Source organism: Rattus norvegicus, chromosome 7, assembly GCF_036323735.1.
Source record: "Rattus norvegicus strain BN/NHsdMcwi chromosome 7, GRCr8, whole genome shotgun sequence".
Taxonomy (NCBI): Eukaryota; Metazoa; Chordata; class Mammalia; order Rodentia; family Muridae; genus Rattus; species Rattus norvegicus.
This window is the reverse complement of record NC_086025.1, coordinates 121740665-121764241: the sequence shown is the minus strand read 5'-3', so window position 1 is coordinate 121764241 and position 23577 is coordinate 121740665. Positions and strand designations below refer to the sequence as shown.

The 23577-nt window shown below is 44.1% G+C and overlaps 1 protein-coding gene across 7 annotated transcripts in view; it reads right to left on the bottom strand.

Annotated features, from left to right (window-relative positions):
* Nucleotides 1-1061: 1061 nt before the first annotated feature.
* Nucleotides 1062-23577, bottom strand: part of Zbed4 (zinc finger, BED-type containing 4) — a 40051-nt gene continuing 17535 nt past the window's right edge. For 6 of the 7 annotated variants that reach the window (XM_063263629.1, XM_063263627.1, XM_063263632.1 and 3 more), the window contains one exon: nucleotides 1062-6175. In XM_063263629.1, the coding sequence (XP_063119699.1) occupies nucleotides 2338-5850 (3513 nt within the window). In that variant the 5' untranslated portion in view covers nucleotides 5851-6175 and the 3' untranslated portion in view covers nucleotides 1062-2337. The remainder of the gene's footprint in view (nucleotides 6176-23577) is intronic. The other variant, NM_001134800.4, reaches the window with a different exon arrangement.

The following is a 23577-nucleotide window of genomic DNA, read 5'->3' as shown; positions in this document are numbered from 1 at the left end:
CCAGCTAAACAGGAAGAATTCAGGAACAACCCGCCCCAGATGTCATCTGGAGGTCGGAAAACAAACAGCTCAGAAGGTAAGTCAAGGCAGGAGATTGAGAATGAACACATTCACTCAATACACTTACAAATACCTGTCTGCCTAAGTCTATGCCATGAGAACTGGTAACCAGCACGAGGCCTCCTGCCTGCTCTCTTGCAGTGCTACCAGCAACTGAGGACAGAGACAGCCTGGCTGTGTCCTTAGTGCAGAGGGTGCCAGGTATTAAAATACATCCATCACCTGTCAATGTAATATCCAGAAGATCGGTGCTTCCAATGTCAGTTGTCACAGTTCTGCTGAGACAAACAAGCACGGTTTTTTTGCAATCTTTATATTCTATGACTTGAGCGTGGCAGTGTGATGCTGAGAACTTACAGGGACAGAATGGCAGGTGAGGCTGGGGAGGTATGTGGTTCGGTTGCCTAGCACGTACCAAAGTCTTGGCTCTCTCTTCAGTAATGAACAAAAGCAAGGTTGGTAACATACTCTGTCCTCTCAGAACCTGGGAGGCAGAGGAACAGTCAGAAGTTAAAGTTCCTTCTCATCCTTCATCACATAGTGAACTGGTGGCCAGTCTAGGCCACATGAGACCCTACCTCAAAAAGAAAACCTGCAAGCAAATGAAAGGAACAGACGGCAACTGCTGTGGGCAGGGCTCAGCAGTCTTTCCTTGCTCCTATCTGCAACTGTAACGCTTTCTCTGTCAGGAGTTCTGGCTGGGGATAGCGCAGTGGGTGGACTGTGGAACTCATGGTCAAGAGCTCCAGGGCCCTCTGGAAATAGGCTGGTGTCCACTGGGTAAAAGCACAGGCATCAGGTAAGAGGAAAAGCAGAGATAAGTTCTAACCATCATTACCGCCATCAAAAACGCACCTGTTAGGAATCCTGTCCCTACTCCCCAGGGTCCTACTGTGACTATGTTGACATTTCAAACACTGAATGCAGTTCATATGTATTAACACATAAAATGCACTTCTGTTTTATTATCCTAAAAATAAAAAGGCATCATCAGTCAGCAATAGAAAATCGCAAATAAAAAGTTTAATTTCAGAATCCAAGTTCATCATTTATAAATACACTAAAGCGTAGTCCACGCAAATTCAGACTAAGCCTACATACAGTATTTCAACAAAACATTTTTTTTAAAAGGTCAGAAGCAAATGAATGATTTATCCATAATATTTGATTTGAAATGAGAAAATGAAAAACTTTTTTTAGACATTATAAGCAAAACCTTTGGAGTCTGGTAAAGAATCTGACAGCTGAAACTTCATTTTGATAGCCTTGGGATTTCTATAATGTCCCAAGGACGGTTGAGTCTTCCCTATCACAGGAAAAAAATCTAGATGCCTAAGGCTTTTCTCATGACTGCAATAAACAAGTGCTCTCCCTGTTAACAAGCTACCTCCTCAAAGTAGAATCTGAGCTATAGTCTGGTCAAACTGGGAGGGGGTCAGTGCATACTTCTTATGAGATAGCTTTATTGTAGAGAGACGCAAAAACTAAATCAGAGGCCTGGAGATTTGATCAGCGGGCCATCTGTTGTAAACGTGTCATATCATGCTCTGGTGAAGTCCGAAGCATGACTTTAAAACGTGGATCCAATTTCAAGGAGCTCATGATAAGTGGGATATCTCTGAGTTAACTGACCATGTAAAACCTGAATGCAAACACCTGACATGGGAACGTTCTCATGACCAACTAGCCATGTGACTGACACTCCATGATATGCCCAAGTTCAGTTTTGTTTTCAAACGCCTGGTTCTGTCACAGTAAACAGCTTCCAGAATATCCTCTCTTTGACATACTCTTGGAGTCTGTGGTTAAGAACTGTTCAGTCAGGATGGCTTACCGTCCACCTCCTGCAGGTTTCATTTGACAGCCACAAAAGCTGTTTTGTTGCAATTAAAATAATATTTAATTAAAATACAGCACCTGATTTGTGGTTTTTACACAACTGAATAAAAACCCTACACAATAAAATTGTTTACATCTTCCTTTCACTCTAGTAAAACAGATTACTATCTCCTTTAAAAAAAAATTAATAGTTTAAACCTGATCATCCTATTTCATAATTGCCAAGACTTTGTTTCTAGTGGGCTTCTGAAAACGCACCTCGACACCTGGCCTGAAGGAGGAGTAAGGCACATGTGGATATTATGGTGAGAACTGGCAGGTAGCCCCAGATGCCTGGTCTGGTGTCCTACATGGCCCTGCCAGGTGAGTCAGCCCTGGTACAATAGCTAGCGCTCTGAAGCACCTCTCCTTCCAGTCTGGTGGCTCCGTCTCTTGAGTTCAATACTGAAAGCATATTAAGGGGAGATTCACTTTTAAAAAGATGAGCTTTTCAAAATGCTCCATCATGAGCCTGGGCTGGCCAAAGCTGCCAGCCTCCATGGGTGTGCTGAACAGCTTTTCTGAGGGGACTGTACTTGGCGGACAGCCCAGAAATCGCACTGCTAAGGTGGACAGCCCAGGCCAGGATGACCGCTTCAGGTTCCAGTAGGCGAGTGGGTCACAGCTGTGCTCCAGCACCTCTTCCTCCAAATATGCAAGCACCATGTCTTCAGGTAGCTTCTCTCTCTGATCTCTCTTTATTGGTGCGAGTGACCACAGGCTCTCCTCTGTGCCAGTGTCTTTAAGTGGGGACCCTGAGTCACAGCCATTGGAGGCGGCTGTGTCCTCTGAGGTAGAATTCAGTATTTCTAGCTCCCTGATTAAGTCTTGCCTATACTGCTCTGCCTCCTCCTCCGTGAACAGGGAAGCTTTGTAGCGAGGGTCCAGCAGTGTGGCAAAGATGTACCTGGGGTCATGGAGGGTGGCAGACAGGCGGCTCGCCATGGCTTCCTTCAGGGACTTAAGCATGGTGTCAATGCCCATTGTCTCCCCAAATAGCATCTCAACTTTTCTGCTGAGGATGTGGATCATGGGGATGACTTGGCTCAGTGTAGACATGTGGGCACTCATCTCTCGGCTTGCAGCATCGAATGGTCTCAGCACATGGCACACCGACTGCATGACCTCCCACTGGTCACAGCTGATCAGTTCTCTGAAGTTGCACTCAATGGATACCTCGTTGACTGCCCTCTTCTGCTCAATTAGACGTTCAAGCATGTGGAATGATGTGCTCCACTTGGACGGTACATCCTGGATCAGCTGGTGCTGGGGCAGCTCGTACTCTCTCTGCAGTTCTGCTAACTTCTCTCTTGCTCTGGGTGACCGATGGACCCGCTCACATAGCTTCCGGGCAATACTCAGTAAGTTCTGCACCATCCTCTGGCTCTTGATGGCCTCGCTCACAATCAGATTCACTGTGTGACTGAAGCACTGCACACTTGAGTGTTCACCCTCACTCAGCATCTTCCCTATGCTTGGGTTGTCAGTGACAGTGATGCCAATCTGAAGACCAATGGAAGTCACCCAGGCTTCCCACCAACACTCCAGCTGCTTCTGGATGCTGTTTCCACTGTAGTCACAGTCGATCTGTGACACATCTAAAAGTGCTGAGCAATGGTGGTCCTCACAATGTGGTCGGACTGCGGATGCGAAGGTGACCCAGTGAGCTGTAAGGGTCAGATATTCACGAGTCTGGCTACTCATCCAGATTCCAGAGGTGAAATGGACCACGCCGCTCTCAGCTTCCTTCAGATGTGACATAATTATCTGTTTCACATTGTCATACATACCTGGGATGGCTGTTCTGGAGAAGTAGGAAGGGGAGGGTAAGGAGTACTGAGGTTTCAAGTATTCAAGCAGCCTGTTAAAGCCAACGTTGTCTACAAGGGAGTATGGCTGAAGGTCAAGTGCAATCATTTCAGCTATGAGACTTGTGATTTTTTTGGCAACTGGATGAGAGTCATAGAACTTCTCTGTGGAGTCACGCAAAGAGGAAGCCCCTGAGAGCTCCATGCCCAGAGGCCTCCGGATGCCTGGAGAATGGGGCAGAGTGGCCTCTGAGACATCATTCTTGAGTACATGGCCATGGAACCGCTGCAGGTGTCTCAGGAGACAGCTGGTGCCCAGGTTGGTGGGCTTCTTGCCCCTGCTGATGGTCCGGCCACAGTGCAGGCACACCACCTTTGTTGAGTCTGCCGAACAGATAGAGAAGTGATTCCACAGCTTTGAGGTCTTCTTGCTATTAGTAGGAAACATACCTTGATGGTTTTTTCTGATCGCTGCTGGCAAGTCAGTTAACTTGGAGGAGCTTTCTGCAGAAGCTAAGGTGGCGTATGGAGAGTTTGCCAAACTTGTACCCAGAAAGTCCTTCTGGTTCCCAACAACCTCAGGGTGGCGTCTGTACAGGTGTCGCATCAAACAACTGGTGCCAACATCCCCCTTCTTCCCCCGACTAATAACGCAGCTGCAGTACCGGCACACTGCTTTGAGACTGTCCATGGGGGCCAGGGAAAAGTGATGCCAGACTTCTGACTTCAGTCTTCTCATCACCTTCTTGTTTTGCTGGAAGACCGTGCCTGATTCAAACCTTGGATTTACTGTGTCTGCTGGCCGCTTCTCTGGAGAGGACACTACAGAGGCCTCCCCAAAGTCATCAGAGGATGACAACATGGACACATCTTCCCGGGACACATCCCCAGGATTGGTGTGTGATGACAAGTCCTCGGGAAGCCTGTCTGGGGATGAGGAGGCAGAAGGGGGCTCTTTCACGTCTTTGCCTGGAGACAATGATGCAGAGTTGACATCCCCTTCTGGGGGCAGCAGGGCAGGCAGCAGGGTCGGGGGCATAGGGTACAGTGGAGGGATGCCTGTGCTGCCCCCGTTCTCCTGCAGTACAATGGACCGATGTGCTCTCCACATGTGCCTGATGAGGCAGCTGGTGCCCAGGTCCTTCCCGTTCTTCCCCCTACTGAACTCATTCATACAGTGGACACAGACAGCCTTGGAGCTATCAAGGGGTGACAAGTAGAAGTGCTTCCAGACAGCTGACCTCCTCCTGGACCCAGATGTGCTCTTGGGAAGGGAAAGGTTTCTGTCTGCTATGGTTTCTGAAGTGTCATCATAATGGAGCATGGAGAGGTTGGGGGAGGAGCCTGCCAAAGCCTCCTCTCTGTTATACTTTTCAGTGATAGGTACATCAGAGGACACCTCTTCAGAAGAGACTACAGTCACAGACTCTTCCATTATTTGGTCAGGGGATGGGATCTTGGCAGCCATTTTCTGGACAAGTCTGACAGGTGAGAGCATAGTGCTGAGGTCTCCCACATCTGCAGGCTGTGGTGGAAGCAGAAGAGAGGGAGAGGAAAAGGAGGACCCTGCTGATAGACTTCCATTTTCTTGAATGAGCTTGGTGGGGTGTGCCCGCCTCACGTGTCTCATGAGGCAACTTGTACTCAAGTCTTTTTCATTTTTGCCCCTACTGAACTCTTTCATACAGTATGTGCATATTGCTTTAGTGCTATCTCGAGGGGAAATAAAGAAATGCTTCCAAGCCGGAGACTTCTTCCTGGAGCTTATGTGTCGACTGGAAAGAAGGCTCTGGGTCACGGCTTCCATGGCTACGTTGTACAGTGTGCTACTATACTGGGAGAAGAGTGACCCATAGTCATCCTCACTCTCGGCAGGTAAGAATTTCCCAGAGGGCTGACAGGCACAGCTTGCTGCCCTGATTTCTGCCTGTTCATCGCCACTGTCTGTCTGTCTCATATCCTCTGACTCACTTTTAAAGTCCATTCGGCGTTGCAAACTGTGACAGGGAATTTGATCTTCATCTTCCTCCTCTATTTTGAAATTTACTTTGTCAGAAACAAAATCCCTGTCCCCCTCAGGACAAACTTCCTGCTTATCCTCCATGACCAACCATAATTATCCTGGTTGCTTTATCATTCTGACATCTTAAGTTAATAAAAACTTCTTAAAATGTCCACTTGTGACCCCTATAAAGTAGATTTTATTTGCGTTTTCATGATCTCACTTTCTAGGCTGATTAGTATAGCCCACCATGGATGTGACGGGAAAGCCAAGTATGTTGCTCACACAAGCACAGTGTCACAGGGCATGAGTGCTGTCCTGCAGGAACTGCAGTCTAATGCTTCTTGTTACATGCAGCAGACTTCTTCCTCTTCCCCAAGACAGGAGCTCCACCATCTCGAGGACACACACAGTCCTTCTGTACTCCCTGTAAGAGATGATATCAAATTAAGCATGGAAGTGAACTGCATATTCAAAATTATTTTATCACAGGGATCAGCCTAAACATATAGGAGAAAATTTCCATGATAGAAAGCTAAAGTCAAAAACCTTGCTAGTGACATTTTGCAACCCAATCACATAAAAACAAAACCCCCCAAAATCCCAAAACAGCAAAATTAGCAAAAAGATATAAATTCAGATCCTAGTGTCCTGCCATTTAAGGGGCAGGGAACGAATGGGAAGCAGTGGTGACACTAAACGAATTTCACAAGGAAGTTACAGCCTCCTTTGCTTTTTCCAATAATTTATTCACTTTACACTCCAATCACAGTCCCACCCCACCCCATTTCCCCCCTAAGATTTACTATTTATGTTGAGACATCATGTAGCTCTGGCAGGTCAGAAACTCAGTATGTAGACTAGGCTTGCCTTGAACTCCCAGAGAGTTGCCCACCTCTCTCCTAAATGCTGATCAGAGGTGTGTGCCACCATGACCAACAGAAAAGTTTATTTCTGCTGGGTGTGGTAGCACATGCCTTCAACTGCAGCATTAAGGAGGAGGGACAGGAGGAGTTTTGTGAGTTTGAGGCCTTCCTGGTTTACACATTATGTTTAGGGCTAGTCACAGTGCATAGTAAGACCCTGTTGACAAAGATAATTTTTAAAAAACTACATGTATGGGGTTGGGGATTTAGCTCAGTGGTATAGCGCTTGCCTAGGAAGCGCAAGGCCCTGGGTTCGGTCCCCAGCTCCGAAAAAAAGAACCAAAAAAAAAAAAAATTACACGTATGAGTGTTTTGCATACATGTAGATCTGTACACCACACACATACAGACCCTACAGAGGCTGGAAGAGAGCCTAAGATTCCCTCTGAACTGCAATAACAGAAGGCTGTGAACGACCATGTGATTCTAGGAACTGAACCCAGGCTTTCTGCAAGACCAAGTACTCATAACTGCAGAGCCATCTCTCCAGGCACACCTTACTTTTCAATTTACCAAAGGCACCACAGTGTTATTTAAGTCCTAAATTCCTTGAAATTAATTCATTCTACCTTCCTAGTAGAATATATAAAGATGAGTTTAAAAATTCCAAATGTTCTTATGAAATAAACCACAGAATAACTCAAACTGAAATCCGAAGGAGAATGTATGTCCATGGAACATTTTAAAAAGCAACAAAAGGGGATGGAGAGATGGCCCAGTGGCTAAGAGCACTGACTGTTCTTCCAAAGGTCCTGAGTTCAAATCCCAACAACCATCAGTAATGGGATCTGATGCCCTCTTCTGGTGTGTCTGAAGACAGTGATAGGGTACTCATATACATAAAGTAAATAAATTCTTAAAGAAAAAAAAAAAAAAAAGGAACAAAGGGGCTGGCAAGATGGTTGAGTGGGTTAAGGCACTTGCTGCCAAGCCTAATGATTCAAGTTTGATCTCCAGAATCCACATGGTGGAGAGAACCACCTCTTCTTACAAGTTGTCCTTTGACATCCCCCCAATACACACACACACACACACACACACACACACACACACACCTTTTAGCACATATAACCTCAACACAAAATAAATAAAAGCAGCAAGAGCTAATGTTGTGATATGGCAACAACATAAACAGGCCCCAGACCTTAAGACAACTGGCCCCAGGACGGAAGCACCACTCTGGCTGCAAGAATGGTAGGCAGCAGCACCTGACAGTAACGGCTGAGCCCATCAGACTCTACAGCTCTGGGAAAGTCTCTAAGCGCGTTAACCTCGCTTCCTGGCTTCTGTAGTTCCGCTTCTGGTCAACTTGTTAACTACAACATGGTTTTTGTGCTTGAAAGCTCACCCTGAGAAGGGGTGGGTTTGGAATCTGAAAACCCAATGTAGTCACTGGCTGGCTCATACTTTCTACTGGTTTAGACCATGTCTGAGCAGTCTTCCCTGGTGGTGATCCCACAACAGCACAAATGCCAGGACAGACACTGTCATTGTTAGAAACTTGCTTCACCAGACACTGCTGGGCACAACAGCAGGTGGAAAACTCTTTTGAGAGGATCTTGAGCACAATGTCTGAATAGCTACTAAGACCCATACTGAGCATCCTGGTGAAGGGACTAAGCATGATATTTGCAGCACTCGAAGATATCAGGTAATTCCCTGACTTATCACTTCTTTTCAAACCAAGCAGTTTTTAGAATAAGACGTTATATTGACAATAAGCTTAAGCCAAACTTACCTGAAGTAAAATTAATACAAACTATCAGTTTTTCTGAAAGAAGACATTCTCAAAAATGGATGCCATAAACAAAATTGACTGAAATAACTCAAGGGCTGAGGAAAACAGGGGTAGAACATCCTCGCATATTAAAACAAAATCAACATTAAGATTAGCTATGAGGAAACAAGGGGCTGGAGAGATACAGGGCACTTGCTGTGTAAACATGAGAACCTGAGTTGCATACTCAGAACCACACAGAGCTGTGCACACTATCTGTAGTTGTAAGGCCAAGAACTCTAAAGGAGAATTTACTCCATTATTTCCCTCAACCAGTCTAACTCTCAAGTGCATTCCAAATACTATACCCTAAGATTACGTGTAATTCTCATCCCTCATAAAGACGTTTGTTTCTGCAGTAGACAGAGACCAATATAGAAAAACAAAACTGGTCAAAATGCACAGAGTAGGGCTGGAGAGATGGCTCAGTGGTTAAGAGCACTGACTGCTCTTCCAGGGGTCCTGAGTTTGATTCTCAGCATCCACATGGTGATCACAACCATCTGTAATGGGCATCTGATGCCTTCTGGTGTATCTGAAGATAGCGATAGTGTACCCGCATATATAAAATAAATAAATCTTTTTTAAAAATGCAGAGAATAAGCTACCATGGGTGCCTAACACCAACAGAGACATCTATAATGCAGCCATGACATTGAAGGCTCAAGAAACAGGAGATGGCAGAACCACTAAGAGAGCCAGAGGAGAAGGACTTCTGCTGTGAGACTGTGTGTCTGTCTCTGTCTGTCTCTGTCTCTGTCTGTGTCTGTCTCTCTCTCTCTCTCTGTCTCTGTCTCTGTCTCTCTCTCTGCAGGAAGCTATCCCCAGAAAATCTCAGTATGGTTACTTAAGTGAGACCTGTACAATGATAAAACAAAAGCTGACATACCAACATGGCTGGGGGTAAAGCTCACAAGACCTCAGCCCTAGATAAAGAATCAAAGGCAACTAATGACTGCTTAGAGGAGAGTTATCTTCTATCTGTCCCAGAGACAAACCTCAAATAGACGATCTAATCTCAAGTAGCCAGCTCTAAACCCATATGCACATGGAGCACACATGTATGTGACAAGAATAAAAGGCTGGACATGATGGTGTATGCCTGCAATCCTACTGCTAAGGGGTGAGGGTAGACATAGATGGGTCCCTGGGGCTTGTTGGCCAGACAGCCTAGTCAACCCATTAAGTTTCAAGTTTAATGGGACCCTGTCTCAAACAAATAACAAAACACCAAGGTGGATAACGCTGAGAAATGACACCTAGGGTTGACTTGTGGCTCTACAGTTTCTTCATGTACACTGTTGCATATTCACACGGAGTGGCGTGGGGGTGGGGAAGTGGAGTCTCCCTAGGAACGGGAAATAGATTTTTCAGGTTGACTAAAGGATAGGAACAGGAGGGATTGGATGGCCCAAGAGGGATGACTGAAATAGGGGGTATTTGGGGGGTGATGTAGAAGCCTAGTGCAGTAGAAACTTCCTGGAACTTAAATGAAGAGACCCTAGGGAAGATTCCTAGTAATGGCAAACACTGGGCCTGAACTGACCATCTTTGATAACCTAGTGGGACCAGGATACAAACCCAGCCACAAAACTTTCAAACCACACCTGTCCTACCTGCAAGATGCATGGGGCAATGGTGGCTCAGAGCTCGTGAGTGTGGCGAACCAATGATTAGTCTAACTTGAGGCTAAAACCAAGAAAGGGAGCCCATGCCGGACACTGCCTGGAGTGCCAGGAACTGGAAGCTGGATAGCTCAGAGATATAAGATAGAACCAAACACAAATGACAAAGAAAAGAAATGCTTCCTAACAATATTCTGCTATACTCATAGATTGGTGTCAGGCCCAATTGTCATCAGAGAAGTGCCATCCAGCAACTGATGAGAGCAGATACTGAGACCCACAGCCGAATATTAGGCAGTTTGGGGAACCCTGTGGAAGAGGGGAAGGAAGAATTTTAAGAGCCAGAGGTGTTGAAGACACCAGGAGAACACAGCCCACAGTGTCAACTCTGCTGGCTCACAGATGCTCAGAGACTGAAGCAGCCATCACAGATACTGCACAGATCTGCACTAGGTATGGCACACATGCTGTGATTGTTGTGGGAATCCTAATAGTAGAAGAGGGGGTGTCTCTGACTCTTTTGCCTGCACTTGGGACCCTTTTCCTCTTATTGGTTACCTTGCCCAGCCTTGATATGAGGGTTTGTACCAAGTCTTTTTGTATCTTGTTGTGCTGTGTTTAGTAGATATCACTGGGAAGCCCTGTCTTTTCTGATGGAAAATGGAGGAGCTATGGATCTGAGGGAGAGTGGAGGTAGGGAGGGAACTGAGAAGAATAGAGGGCTAGGATATGTTGTATGAATAAAACTCAAGAAGAAAGAAAAAGCACAGTTTAGAATATAAATGCTCTCATCACATGTGCGACCTAAATCAATTACAAACAGCTATATATAAAGCAATATACAGTTCATGCATAACTATACACATGTATTTTTAATATTGAAAACAAAATTAAGCAGAATAAGAGACTAAATGGTAGCTAGATTTAGAAAATTAAACAATTAAAGAAACATACAGAAATCAAACTAATCCATTAATGCAACACACTAGGATGGATGGAATAAAAGTTTAAGTGCCCATGAGAATGCACAGCAACAGAACTCAACTACTGATGCATAGAGAAGACAAGGAAGTGCTCTAAAAAGCAGCCTAACAGTTCCAGAAAAGCCAGAAGACTTATGATGCTATCCAGCAAATCCACTGCTAGATACCACTGTTCTGTTCTAGTGCTGTGAAGACACCATGACCAAGGCAACATGTATAAGACAGTTAAGGGCTTGTGGTCTGGAACATGGCAGCAGCAGGTATAGCCCTGAAAACTAGCTGAGATCTTACGGCTGACCCACAATCACAAGGCAGACAGAAATAATTTATTGGAAATGACTTGGGCTTCTGAAACCTTAAAGCCTGCCCTCCAATGACAAATTCCCACCAAAGAGATCACACTTCCTAATCTTTCCAACAGTTTCAACAACTGCAGTCCAAACACTCAAACATGGGCCTACAGCAGCCATTCTCAAATTTCTGCACTGCCTGTCTTATTAGGGTTTTACTGCTGTAAATACAATATGACTATACCAACTCTTACAAAGGACAACATTTAACTGACCTATTATCAGAGGTGTAGTTCACTGTTGCCACAGCAGGAAGCATGGCAGCAAGCAGGCAGACATGGTGCTGGAAGAGCCCAGAGTTCTACATCCTGAGCCACAGGCAGCAGAAGACTGCACCACAGTGGGCATAGCTTGAGCATAGGAGACCTCAAAGCCTACCCTCACAGTGACACACTTCCTCTATTCAAAACACCACACTACCCAAGAGAAATGTTCATACATCAGTATTCAACCAGCTGACAGAAGTGTGGTCCTGAGTAGCAATCTGATCAAAGATCCTCACAATTTCAGTCATAGGAAGGGGTTTCCAAGTACAATAGTTAAGTGACACCATTCAAAGTTATTTATTTCAAGCTAGTACTGATCTCAGGCACAGTCCTAGGCCCCACATCGCCAGCATCCACCCATAAAGCTGCATGTAGCATCCCAATGGCTTTGGTTATAGTGTGCTAGAAAGTTCTTTAGGGAAAAGCACCAGGACCAGGGCAACTGTGGTAGTTTCCACTTAGCAAGGTCAGGCTGGATTCTCACAGAAATAACTATTTCACCCAGTGAGACATCAATGATAATTTCTACATGCAGAAAAAGCACTTTACATAATTCAGCACCCATTCATATTGAAATGGCTCAGCAAATGAAAAAGAGCTTCCATGATCTGCTAAGGGAAATCTAAAAATAGTTGCAATATTTTCCATGTTTAGACAAACCCTGAACACTCACTCCTCCTAAGATCAGGAACACCTCTAGGAGGTTGTTCTCATTGCTTGCAGTCAGAGTCACAATGGGGGCGGGGGTCAGGTGAAAAGAAGAAATAAAAGAGAAATAGTTACATGTAAAAACAAAAAATGGATGTGGTGACACATGCCTTTGATCCTAACACTTGTGAGGCAGATACCGTTAGATTTCTTGAGTTCCAGGCCAGCCTGGTCTACAGAGTGAGTTCTAAGACAGCCAGGGTAACACAAGAGAAATCTGACTTGGAAAATCAATAAACAAACAAACAAACGCTAGACATTGTCATACATGCCTTTAATCCCAGAGTTTGGGATACAAACAGAAGGTATGAGAGCTAAGCTGTGCCTTCTACAGGTTGATCTCTGTAAGTTTGATTTTAGTCTGGTGGGATCCAGACCAGTCAAAGCTACAAAATGAGACCTTGCCTCAAAAGACCTGAATTTGGAGGTGGGTATAATGGTACACATCTTTAATTCCAGCACTTGAAAAGCAGAGGCAGAGGTAGAGGCAGGCAGATCTCTGTGAGTTCAAGGCCAGCCTAGACTACAGAGTGAGTTCTATGACAGCCTGGACTACACAAAAACCCTTTCATGAAAACACACACACACACACACACACACACACACACACACACACACACACACACCCCTGAAGCAGAAACTCTTCTTTTTCCAGTTACATTGTAATAAAAAAAATCTACAAAACCTGAAAGTAAATAATGAATTTTAAGATTTTATGATTTTTTGAGACAGCATTTCTTTGTGTATCCTAGACTGTTCTGGAACTCAAGATCTGCCTGCCATTGACTCCCAAGCACTGGGATTAAAGCGGTATACCACCACTTCCAGCTAAGCAACTGTATTTCTATAGACAATTAACCGAAAAATATCCACTTTAAAAATTATATAACTTCAAAATAAAATTCTAATTTTTTAGAAAATATTTATTTACTTTCCATATATGAGTACACTGTAGCTGTCCTCAGACACACCAGAAGAGGACATCAGATCCCATTACAGATGGCTGTGAGCCACCATGTGGTTGCTGGGAATTGAACTCAGGACCTCTGGAAGAGCAGTCAGTGAACCACTTCATTCAGAAATTACAATTTTTTTTTAAAGTATAGAATAGAGTTTATTCAGGGCATGCAGAGGGGAGTTGAGGGAATAGAGACAGAGAAAGGCAAAGAGAGAGAAAGAGAGAGAGAGAGAGAGAGAGAGAGAGAGAGAGAGAGAGATACGGGAGGGGAATGGGGAGAGAGGAGCAAGAGGGGAAGGAATAGGAACAAGAGGAGGGAGCAAGAGCAAGGGACAAACAGCCCCTCAAGATATATTTATTTTTACATATTATTTTGATTATATGTGTGATGCAGGACTTACACTTTGAGCCATGATACAGTAGTAGAATCAAGGTTTGCCTTCCCCCTGGGACAAGCAGGGTGAAGAGGGAGTGAAGTTATCAGCAGAGTGACCATAGCCATGGAAAGCTGACGGATGACAGCCTCACAGCTTACCACCCATATTTCAAGGAAACAGAATCTGAAACAAGCCAGAGCAGCTAATTCCTGACAAAGCAAACCCCAATCAAATCAGCAGGGATGAAATAATCTATCAAGAAGGCATAGCTATGGCTGGAGATGTAGCTCAGCTGGTAGAGCGCTTGCCTACATTGCACAGAGCCCAAGTTAGATCCCCAGCACTACAGAAGTCAGGGGTGCTATTGTGCTATAATGCCAGCACTAGAAGCCAAGAAGATCAGAAAGAAGTTCCAGGTCTTTCTTGGCTACATAGATGTCTGGAGGCAATTTGAGCTGGTTACGTGAGACACTGACTGAAAGGCGGATTGAATGTTAAGGATTGGGCTGGAGCAATGGCTCAGTGGTTAAGAGCACTCAGTGCTCTTCCAGGGGTTCTGAGTTCAAATCCCAGCAGCCCTAATGAGATCTAATGCCCTCTTCTGGTGTGTCTATACAGTGTACTTATATATAATTAATTAATTAATTAAAAACAAACAAACAAACAACAGATGAATCGTCCCAAATAAAACGGAATGGTCTTGGTGTTGCCTCCAGCCTCTCCAAGGAAGACTTAAAGGCTGCCTTCTCTGGTCTCACTGGGAGATGTGCCTAGTCTTGCAGCAACCTGATGTGCCAGGGGTGGGGCCTGGGGTGTAAGGTGGGAGGGTTGTGTGCGTGTATGTTACCTAGAAGGGGGCTCTCCTTTCTCAAAGGAGAAGGGAAGAAGGGATTGGGGGGGATGAGGTTCTGTATAAGGAGGTACTGGGAGGAAAGGAGGAGCTGTTATTAGGATGTAAAGTGAATAAACTAAAATAAATAAGAACATATTTAAAAAAAAGAACTGGAGAGTTATAGTATAAACCTAATGAACCTAACAGAATATTCTATCTACAATTGCAAAATCCATTATTCTTAGGAGCTCATAAAAATTTCTTCAAAATAGGCCACATTTTAGGCAATAAACACAACTTAACAAATAGAAATATAAAACCATCTCTTGTATTTTATCAAATCATAGTGGAAAAAATTAGAAACAAATACAAAAATTATGTAAACAATAGAAATAAACAAAGACTGAGTAAACTTCTGAATAATGAAAAAACCATGACTGAGAAAAATCAGAGAAGAAATTTAAGCATTTTTTAAATCAAATAAAATAAAGGGCTAGGGGGTTGGGGATTTAGCTCAGTGGTAGAGCGCTTGCCTAGCAAGCGCAAGGCCCTGGGTTCGGTCCCCAGCTCTGGAAAAAAAACAAAACAAAAAAACCCACAAATCTGAGATTTATAAAAATAAAATAAAATAAAGGGCTAGAGAGATGGCTCAATGGGTAAAAGTGCTTCCCAAACAAGCCAGGGGGCCTGAGTTCAAATACCCAGAAATCACTGTAGAGGATGGATGTGCAGTACAAGCATATGCAATCTTAGTGCCTCTGTTAAGAAATGGGAAGGTAGGGAGAGAGAGTCCCCAGAAGTTCTTAGGCCAGTTAGCCCGGCACATAGAACACCTAGACCAGAAAAACAACACGACAGCCTGTCTCTAACAAGGCAGAAAGCAATGACCAACACCCAAGGTTGTCCTCTGTCTCCACCTTGCACTGTGGATATATACTTTTATACACTCATTCATGAACATGTAATAACACAGAAGAAGAAAGGAAGCAGGGAAAGAGGGAGAGAAAGAAGGAAGAATGAGGAAGAAAAGAGAAAAGGAGAAAATGAAAACTTACCTTAGAGTCTTCAGGATACAACATGGCAGTTCTAGAGTGGAGGGTTATGGAGAGCTGACTCAGGGGTTAAGAAGAGCACCTGCTGCTCCTGTGGACAACCTGTGCTCCGTTCCTGCAGCCCACATTGGGAGACTCACAACTGCCTGTAACTACCTCCAGATGACCCGACTGACACCTTCTGGTCTCTGGGGCAACTACACACACACATGCACACATGCACACAAACATAAATAGAAACAAATGTTTATTTTTGAAAAATGTAAGAGGCTCAGTGAGAAAGCTCAGCAGGTAAAGGCACCTGCTGCTGCCAATGCCAAGCCTGACAACCCAAGTTCAATCTTCAGAACCCGATGGAAAGAAAAAACTAATTCCTTCAACTTGTACTGATACACACACACACACACACACACACACACACACACACACACACACACACACAGAATAAAACTAACTCCTTCAATCTGTACTCTGATACACACACATACACACACACACTCTGTGGCACATGTGTGCATGCATGTACCCCCCCCACCAGATTAATATTCAATTTGTTAAAAGTATAAGTGACCAGTAATTAGACAAAAAACAAAATGCTCAAGATCCTTAACCATCAACAAAATTTAAGTTAAAACTATATGCAAATTCTATCTTACCCTAGTCAGAATGGGCTACCCTCAAAACAATATCTGGCCAGAATATGGCAAAAAAGAATCCTACATGACACTGTTGGTGGGAAAGTGAACTTATGTAGTAGCTACCATGGAAAGCACATGAGGGTTCCTGGAAAGTCTAAAACTAGAACTAGCATATGACCCAGCTATAGCACTGCTGGGTATGTACCCCAGAAAGTTTAGGTCAGCCTACCTCAGAGACACCTGTACAACAGTGTTGATCACAGCAGTGTTCACAACCAAGTCATGGAGACACCCAGGAAAGCCACTGTCTTAGAGTTTCCATTGCTAAGAGATACCATGACCAAGGCAACTCTTATAAAGGACATTTAATTGGGGCTGGCTTACAGGTTCAGTCCAGTATCATCATGGCAGGAAGCATCCAGGCAGGCATGGCACTAGAGAAGCACAGAGTTTTATATCTTGTTCTAAAGACAGACTGGCTCACATGGATTTAGGAGAAGTGTCTCAATGCCCACCCCCAAAGTGACACACCTCCTTCTACAAGGCTATATTTCCTAATTGTGCCACTCCCTGGGCCAAATGTATTCAAACCACCACAGCTATCAATAAGATAGACAGAATGTACTATATAAACACAATAGAGTTTTATTCAGCCATAAAGAACAAAATGTCATTTGCAGGAAAATGGAGATGAAACTGGAGATCATGTTAAGTGGAATGAGTCAGACTCAGCAGGCATAAAAGCACATTTCCTTTTCTGTGGAACGCAGGAAGTGAAAGTGTCAAAAGTCACAAAGCTACGCAAACACAATCTGAGCAATTACCAAATCTACTCTTCTCATGCCTCTGCTCCCAAGGACTAATATTCTCAATGTAAAAAGAAAATAGAAACAGTGAAGCAAGAACATATTCTATGTTCGCTGAACACTTACTGGTTCTATTCACTACAAAGGACTGACAACAGCTCACAGCATGGCGTCTCTCATATTTAGCCTGTACTGTAGTTTAAATTCATCTCTTAAAAGCTATTAACAGAATCCAGAGATGAGGAAATGGCTTTTTAGGTTTGGAGCTGGAGGAATAACAAGATGACCCCAGAACAACTTGGCATGACAGACAGCAAGGAGCCTTTAAAAGTGTATGAAGTCAGGGCTGGGGATTTAGCTCAGTGGTAGAGTGCTTACCTAGGAAGCGCAACGCCCTGGGTTCGGTCCCCAGCTCCGAAAAAAAGAACCAAAAAAAAAAAAAAAAAAAAAAAAAAAAAAAGTGTATGAAGTCTTTACCAAAACTATCTAGATGATTCTTGCAAAGGTTCCCATTGTCCCAAGAGATAATTTGAACACAAGTAAGCAACACATCAACATACATAAATGTTTAAGTTTACAAAGTCACTGTGCAGGCCAGAGAGATGGCTAAGTGGTTAAGAGCACTAGGTACTCTTTCAGAGGACCTAGGTTCAATTCCCAGCATCCACATGGCAGTTCAAAAACTGTAACTCATGTTATAGGAGATCCAGCATCCTCACACAGACATACATGTAGTCAGATCAACAATGTACATAAGATAAAAATAAATAATTAAAAAAAATAAAGTCGGGCTGGAGAGATGGCTCAATGGTTAAGAGCCCTGACTGCTCTTCCAGAGGTCCTGAGTTCAATTCCCAGCAACCACATGGTGTCTCACAACCATCTGTAAAGAGATCCGATGCCCTCTTCTGGTGTATCTGAAGACAGCTACAGTGTACTTATATATAGTAAATGAATAAATCTTTAAAAATAAAAAAAAAATAAAAATAAAAAAATAAAGTCATTGTATATGGCTTGGTTTGAATACAATTTAAATGTTCTTCTACAGGTCCCTAGAGTAGCAAAACTGGGAGGTGCAGTGGACCTTTAAGAGGTGAGACCGAGGGGGGGTTGGGGATTTAGCTCAGCGGTAGAGCGCTTGCCTAGCAAACACGAGGCCCTGGGTTCGGTCCCCAGCTCTGAAAAAAAAAAAAAAAAAAAAAGAGGTGAGACCGAGGGCTGGAGAGATGGCTCAGCGGTTAAGAGCACAGACTACTCTTCCAGAGGTCCTGAGTTCAATTCCCAGCAACCACATGGTGGCTCACGACCATCTGTAATGAGATCTGATGCCCTCTTCTGGTGTGTCTGAAGACAGCTACAGTGCACTCACATACATAAAATAAATAAATAAATATTTAAAAAAAAAAAAAGAGATGAGACCGATGGAAAGTCCTTAGATCACTTAAGTACCCTTGGATGAGACTGTGGGATCCCAATCTCTCACTCTCTCTGTTCCCATTCTAACATATACATACTCCTGCTAAGCAAAGTCCCAAACCAAGGGAAGGGAGGTGTGGTAAGAAACCAGCCTGACCCCATTTTGTAACCAGGAGACATTGTTCAATTTGGTTTGTTTACTATAAAACTTACAAGTTTCTGCTTCTTTGAATTGGGCTGTGTTTCCACCTCCCACAACCATACAGAATGTTCTGTAAAGGAAAACTTCCTTAACTGCTGGTCTTGCTTCTGAAACCATGCTTGATTGCAAAAACCCCCACCCTGTGGTTTTGCCCTTTAAGAGTCTTGAGAGATTGGCTTCAGGCTAATCTCTCTTTTTTTTTTTTTTAAGATTTATTTATTTATTATATATGAGTACACTGTCACTGTCTTCAGACACACCAGAAGAGGGCATTGGATCCCATTACAGATGGTTGTGAGCCACCATGTGGTTGCTGGGAATTGAACTCAGGACCTCTGGAAGAGCAGTCAGTGCTTTTAACCACTGAGCCACCTCTCCAGTCCCCAGGCTAATCTCTTGATCTGAGGGGGAGACAGCGTTTCAGCTGTGCACAGAATAAAGCTTGCTTTGATTTGGCCATAATTTGTGATTGGTCCTTGGATCTGTAGGATTAACATTTGAAGGCCCCAGCAAGATTAAGACACACCCCTCAACCCAAGCTCAAATTTGGAAGCCAGACACTTCCCTCCAGACCTAGACCTCTGGAACTGAAACATGCTTCCTAGGGGTGTGCACCTTGACAGTCCAAGGACCCAGGGAGCATTTTTAGTTCAGCAGACTGCTGGAGTGAATGGCCTCAACAAAAAGGAAACCAGAAAGCACCTGTCCATGGAAACCTCCATCTAAGAGTCACACTGCGGTAAGTCACAGTTCTATTTCTATGACATCTGTTTCTGATCTGGTCCTGCTGGGGTCTCATCTGGGGACAGTGAAGTGTCTGATGAAGTAAGTACAAGAGCTCCTGTCCAGGGCACTAGCAACACATTCAACTGCCTGTCTGTGCTTGGCCCCATGTCTCCCTCTATTGTTTGTCTCTTCTGTCTCTTTGTTGTGTCTTCCATGGTCTGGACCTGGGGCAACTGGACAGATGAACAGAATGGGCAATAATACTAGTAAGCAATACTCCATTAAGCTGTGTCTTGAACATGTTTTAAAAACTGTATCCTCCTATAGTCAAAGAAGACTATGATTATCCCATCACCAAAGGCTGTTTCCACACTCTCTGTAAATTGGAGTGGCCCACTTTGGGGGTCAAATGATACATCCAATCCTCAAGTAGCATGGCACTGCTCTCAGCAACTATGGTCACCCTGACTACATCACATCTTGCCCCAAGGAGAAGCAACATCAAATCCATCTCCATGGATGAAGGTCTGTATGGTCTACAAGGGGAAAGGTGACCATTTTTTGGTCAATAAAAAAGGGCCCCTTGAGGACCTTCAAATTCAGAGTAGGCTTAGAACACCCCTGTTTTACAGGACCCTCCAGAGGACCCCTCATTCCCCCATATAATTACCTTTATGCTCCATTACCTTCCAGCCTCCACTTCAACCCCAACCCTTACCTCAGTGACCTCATTCTACTACCCCCTACCCCATGCTACTAACAGGCTCGCCCTATCCACACTATACTTTCCCTCCCCACATCCACTAGGAACTCCCTTATGGTCTCTCTGAGGTGACATCAGCTTATTCTTCCTCTGTACCAGCTACCCTCCTGTCCCAATAACCATTATATCTATTCCTTTTTCTACAACCAATCTTTATAACCAAGAGAACCAGGATCTCCCTTTCAGCAGGGGTCCAGGCTCCACAACCTCTGTAACTGATTCTGTCTTCTTTAACCATCATCCTTCTTGGGATGATCACCAACAGATTCTATGAACAAACAGATTCTGACTGAAGCAGCTAAAACACTGGGCAAGATGTTGTTGACTAGGTCCTGACAAGCTAGAGACCTGACTAGAACCATAGGACAGAGGAAGGTAGGAGATTACTTGGTGAGTGTCACCAGGCTTTATTGGAGGGACTGAAGCAGACAGCCCGAAAGCCCACTAACTTATCTACGGTGACAGATGTAAGCAACACTCAAAGGAATCACCCTTGGTGTTTTTCAAATACCTCCTGAAGGCTCACTGCTTATATACTCTTAGACCTGGAGAACTCAGCAAACCTTACAGCAACTAACCTGGACTTTGTAGCCCAGTTGGCCCCATACATATGTAAGAAAGTTCAGAGTTTACAGGGAAGTACAGGTCACAATTATTAGAAATAACCCAAAAGTGTTTGACAATAGAGACAGCAAAGAAGAGCTATTGACAAGGAAAGTAAATCTGGCTATAAAGACCATGTTACACATGTCTGCCAGCCCTGGACAAACAACATACAACAAAAAGAGGAAGCCCCTGCAAAGAGACCCAAGTACTTTCACAAAGAACTGGGGCAGTGAAAAGACGAATGCCCTCAATGAAAACAGGCGGGCCCTGCTCAGCCAACACCAGTCTTAGTCTTGGGGAATAGTCAGCCATAGCTCTTTCATATTGAATCTCCTGAGTCTATGGTAACCTTTTCTTTTTTTTTTTTTTTTTTTTGTTCTTTTTTTTTTCGGAGCTGGGGACTGAACCCAGGGCCTTGCGCTTCCTAGGCAAGCGGTCTACCACTGAGCTAAATCCCCAACCCCTATGGTAACCTTTTCAATTGAAGGCCAACCTGTAAACTTCTAGTCAACATGGGGCTTCACTTTTGGTATTACAAAAGCCCCTGGGGTCCCTCACTGAAAAAAACAATGGAGGTGCAGGGATTAACAAGGGAAGTCATAAAATATAAATGGATGACAGAATGGACTGTTAATTTGGGAAAGGAGATGGTCACTTGTTCTTTCCTCATTATCCCCAAATACCTGTTCACTTGCAGGAAAGAGACTTTCTGAATAAATTCCAGGCAACTATCTTGTGTCAGGAGGTATACCTATGCTACAAGTAGGCAGCCCAACCAAAGCTTTAACCATTGCTTGTCCCCTGAGTGAGAAGTCCTCCTCCCCCAGAGCCTGACTCAAGACCATGAAGGGGAATTAAAATAATAGCTAATTGGGGATGTCCCAACCATTTGTGCTGAAGAAAACTCTCCTGATTTGGATAAATATGTGCCAAAGATAAAGAAGCCAGGGTCCATATTAAATACTCCCTTGAGGCATTCATACTAACTCCATGGCTATTAGCCTTGAACACTCCCTTATTACCAGATCAAAACTACATAGAACCCAAGACTACATAGACCAGTACAGGACAAAAGGGAAACCAACAGGCAGGTGGAGACTATTCACTCAACTGTCTCCAAACTTTAACACTACCCCGCATGTTACCACATGAACATAAGCTTTATATGTACTGTACTTGAAGGATACATTCCTTTTTAATCCCTTTATCAAAATTAAGCCTTACCATCTTTGCGTTTGAATGGGCTAATCTTGATCTGGAAATATTGGGGCAACTAAACCTAAACCTGACTATTTCAGAGGTTGAAGAATTCCCCTACCATCTCTGATGAAGCTCTGACCAGCACGTAAATCATTTAAGGTAGGGCGTATTGAAGTTGCCCTACTTCAGTATGTGGATGACTTACTGTTAGCAGCCAAAGACAGAGAGTTTTTAGCCCCTGGGTGGGGGTGAGGGATCTCTTAAAAACTCTGACTCGATTAGATTTCCGAGTCACCAAAATAAAAGCCCAGGTCACCTATTTGGGATATGAATTTTAAAAAGGAAAAGTACTATTGTCAAAAGCTCACATAGAGGTCATAACAAAAATCCCTACTCCAACCACCAAAAAGCAAATTAGGGAATTCCTGGAGCCATTAGGTCCTGTTGCCCCTGGATACTTAGATTTGCCCAAATTGCCACACCCTCCTGGATTGGACTAAGGAGTATAAACGGGCCTTTAAGAATTTAAAAGGCTCTAGTAGGGGGCTGGAGAGATGGCTCAGGTGGTTAAGAGCACTGACTGCTCTTCCAGAGGTCCTGAGTTCAATTCCCAGCAACCACATGGTGGCTCACAACCATCTGTAATGAGATCTGATGCCCTCTTCTGGTGTGTCTAAAGACAGCTACAGTATACTCACATACATGAAATAAATAAATAAATCTTTAAAAAAAAAAGGCTCTAGTAAAATATAGCACCCCTCTCTCCTGCCACCTGGCTTTACGCATCCCTGCTTTCTCTAGCACTTCCATCTCTGTGCCTATGAAAAACAAAGTTGTTGCCAAGGGGTTTGTTGCCAAGCCCTGGGTCCCTAGAAAAGGCCAGTAACCCATATCTCAGAAAGACTGGACCCCATGGCCTCAGGATGGTTTCCCTATTTATGGACCCTGACAGCTACTCAATCCTTGTAAAAGGGGCAGATAACCTTACTCTAAGACAGACTCTCACCATAACAGCCCCATAACCTGTAGAGACCCTATTAAGAGATATCACTAACTGCTGGATGTCTAATGCCCACCTAACTCAGTACTAGACTCTTCTCCTAGATAAGGACAAGCCATGATCATCAACCCTGCCCCCTGTTTCCAGATGATGACTCTGAAGAACCCATCCATGACTACCTGGAGATGCTGGATGTCATCCAAGGTACCCAACCAGACCTGACGGATGTTCTCCCCTTGGCCAGAAACAATGACCTCTACACTTATTATGGCAGCAACCACATTCATAAAGGAGTAAGGTGAGCAGGGTGGTGGTAGTTACAGACTAAACAGAAATATGGGAACAAGCCCTTCCCAGAGGTACATCAGCTCCAAGAGCAGAAATAATAGTCCTAATTCAGGCACGGAAATGAGTCAAAGGAAAGAGTGAACTTTTACACAGACAGTCAATATGCCTTTGCCACAGCTCATGCTCATGGACAAATATACAAAGAGGCCTATCCTCAGAAGGAAAAACCACTAAAAACAAATAGGAAATCATCCAACTATTGGAGGCCATTTGGCTACCAGCTGGACTGATGAGATATACCCTGGCCAGGACATTAAAAGGACAGCAGCT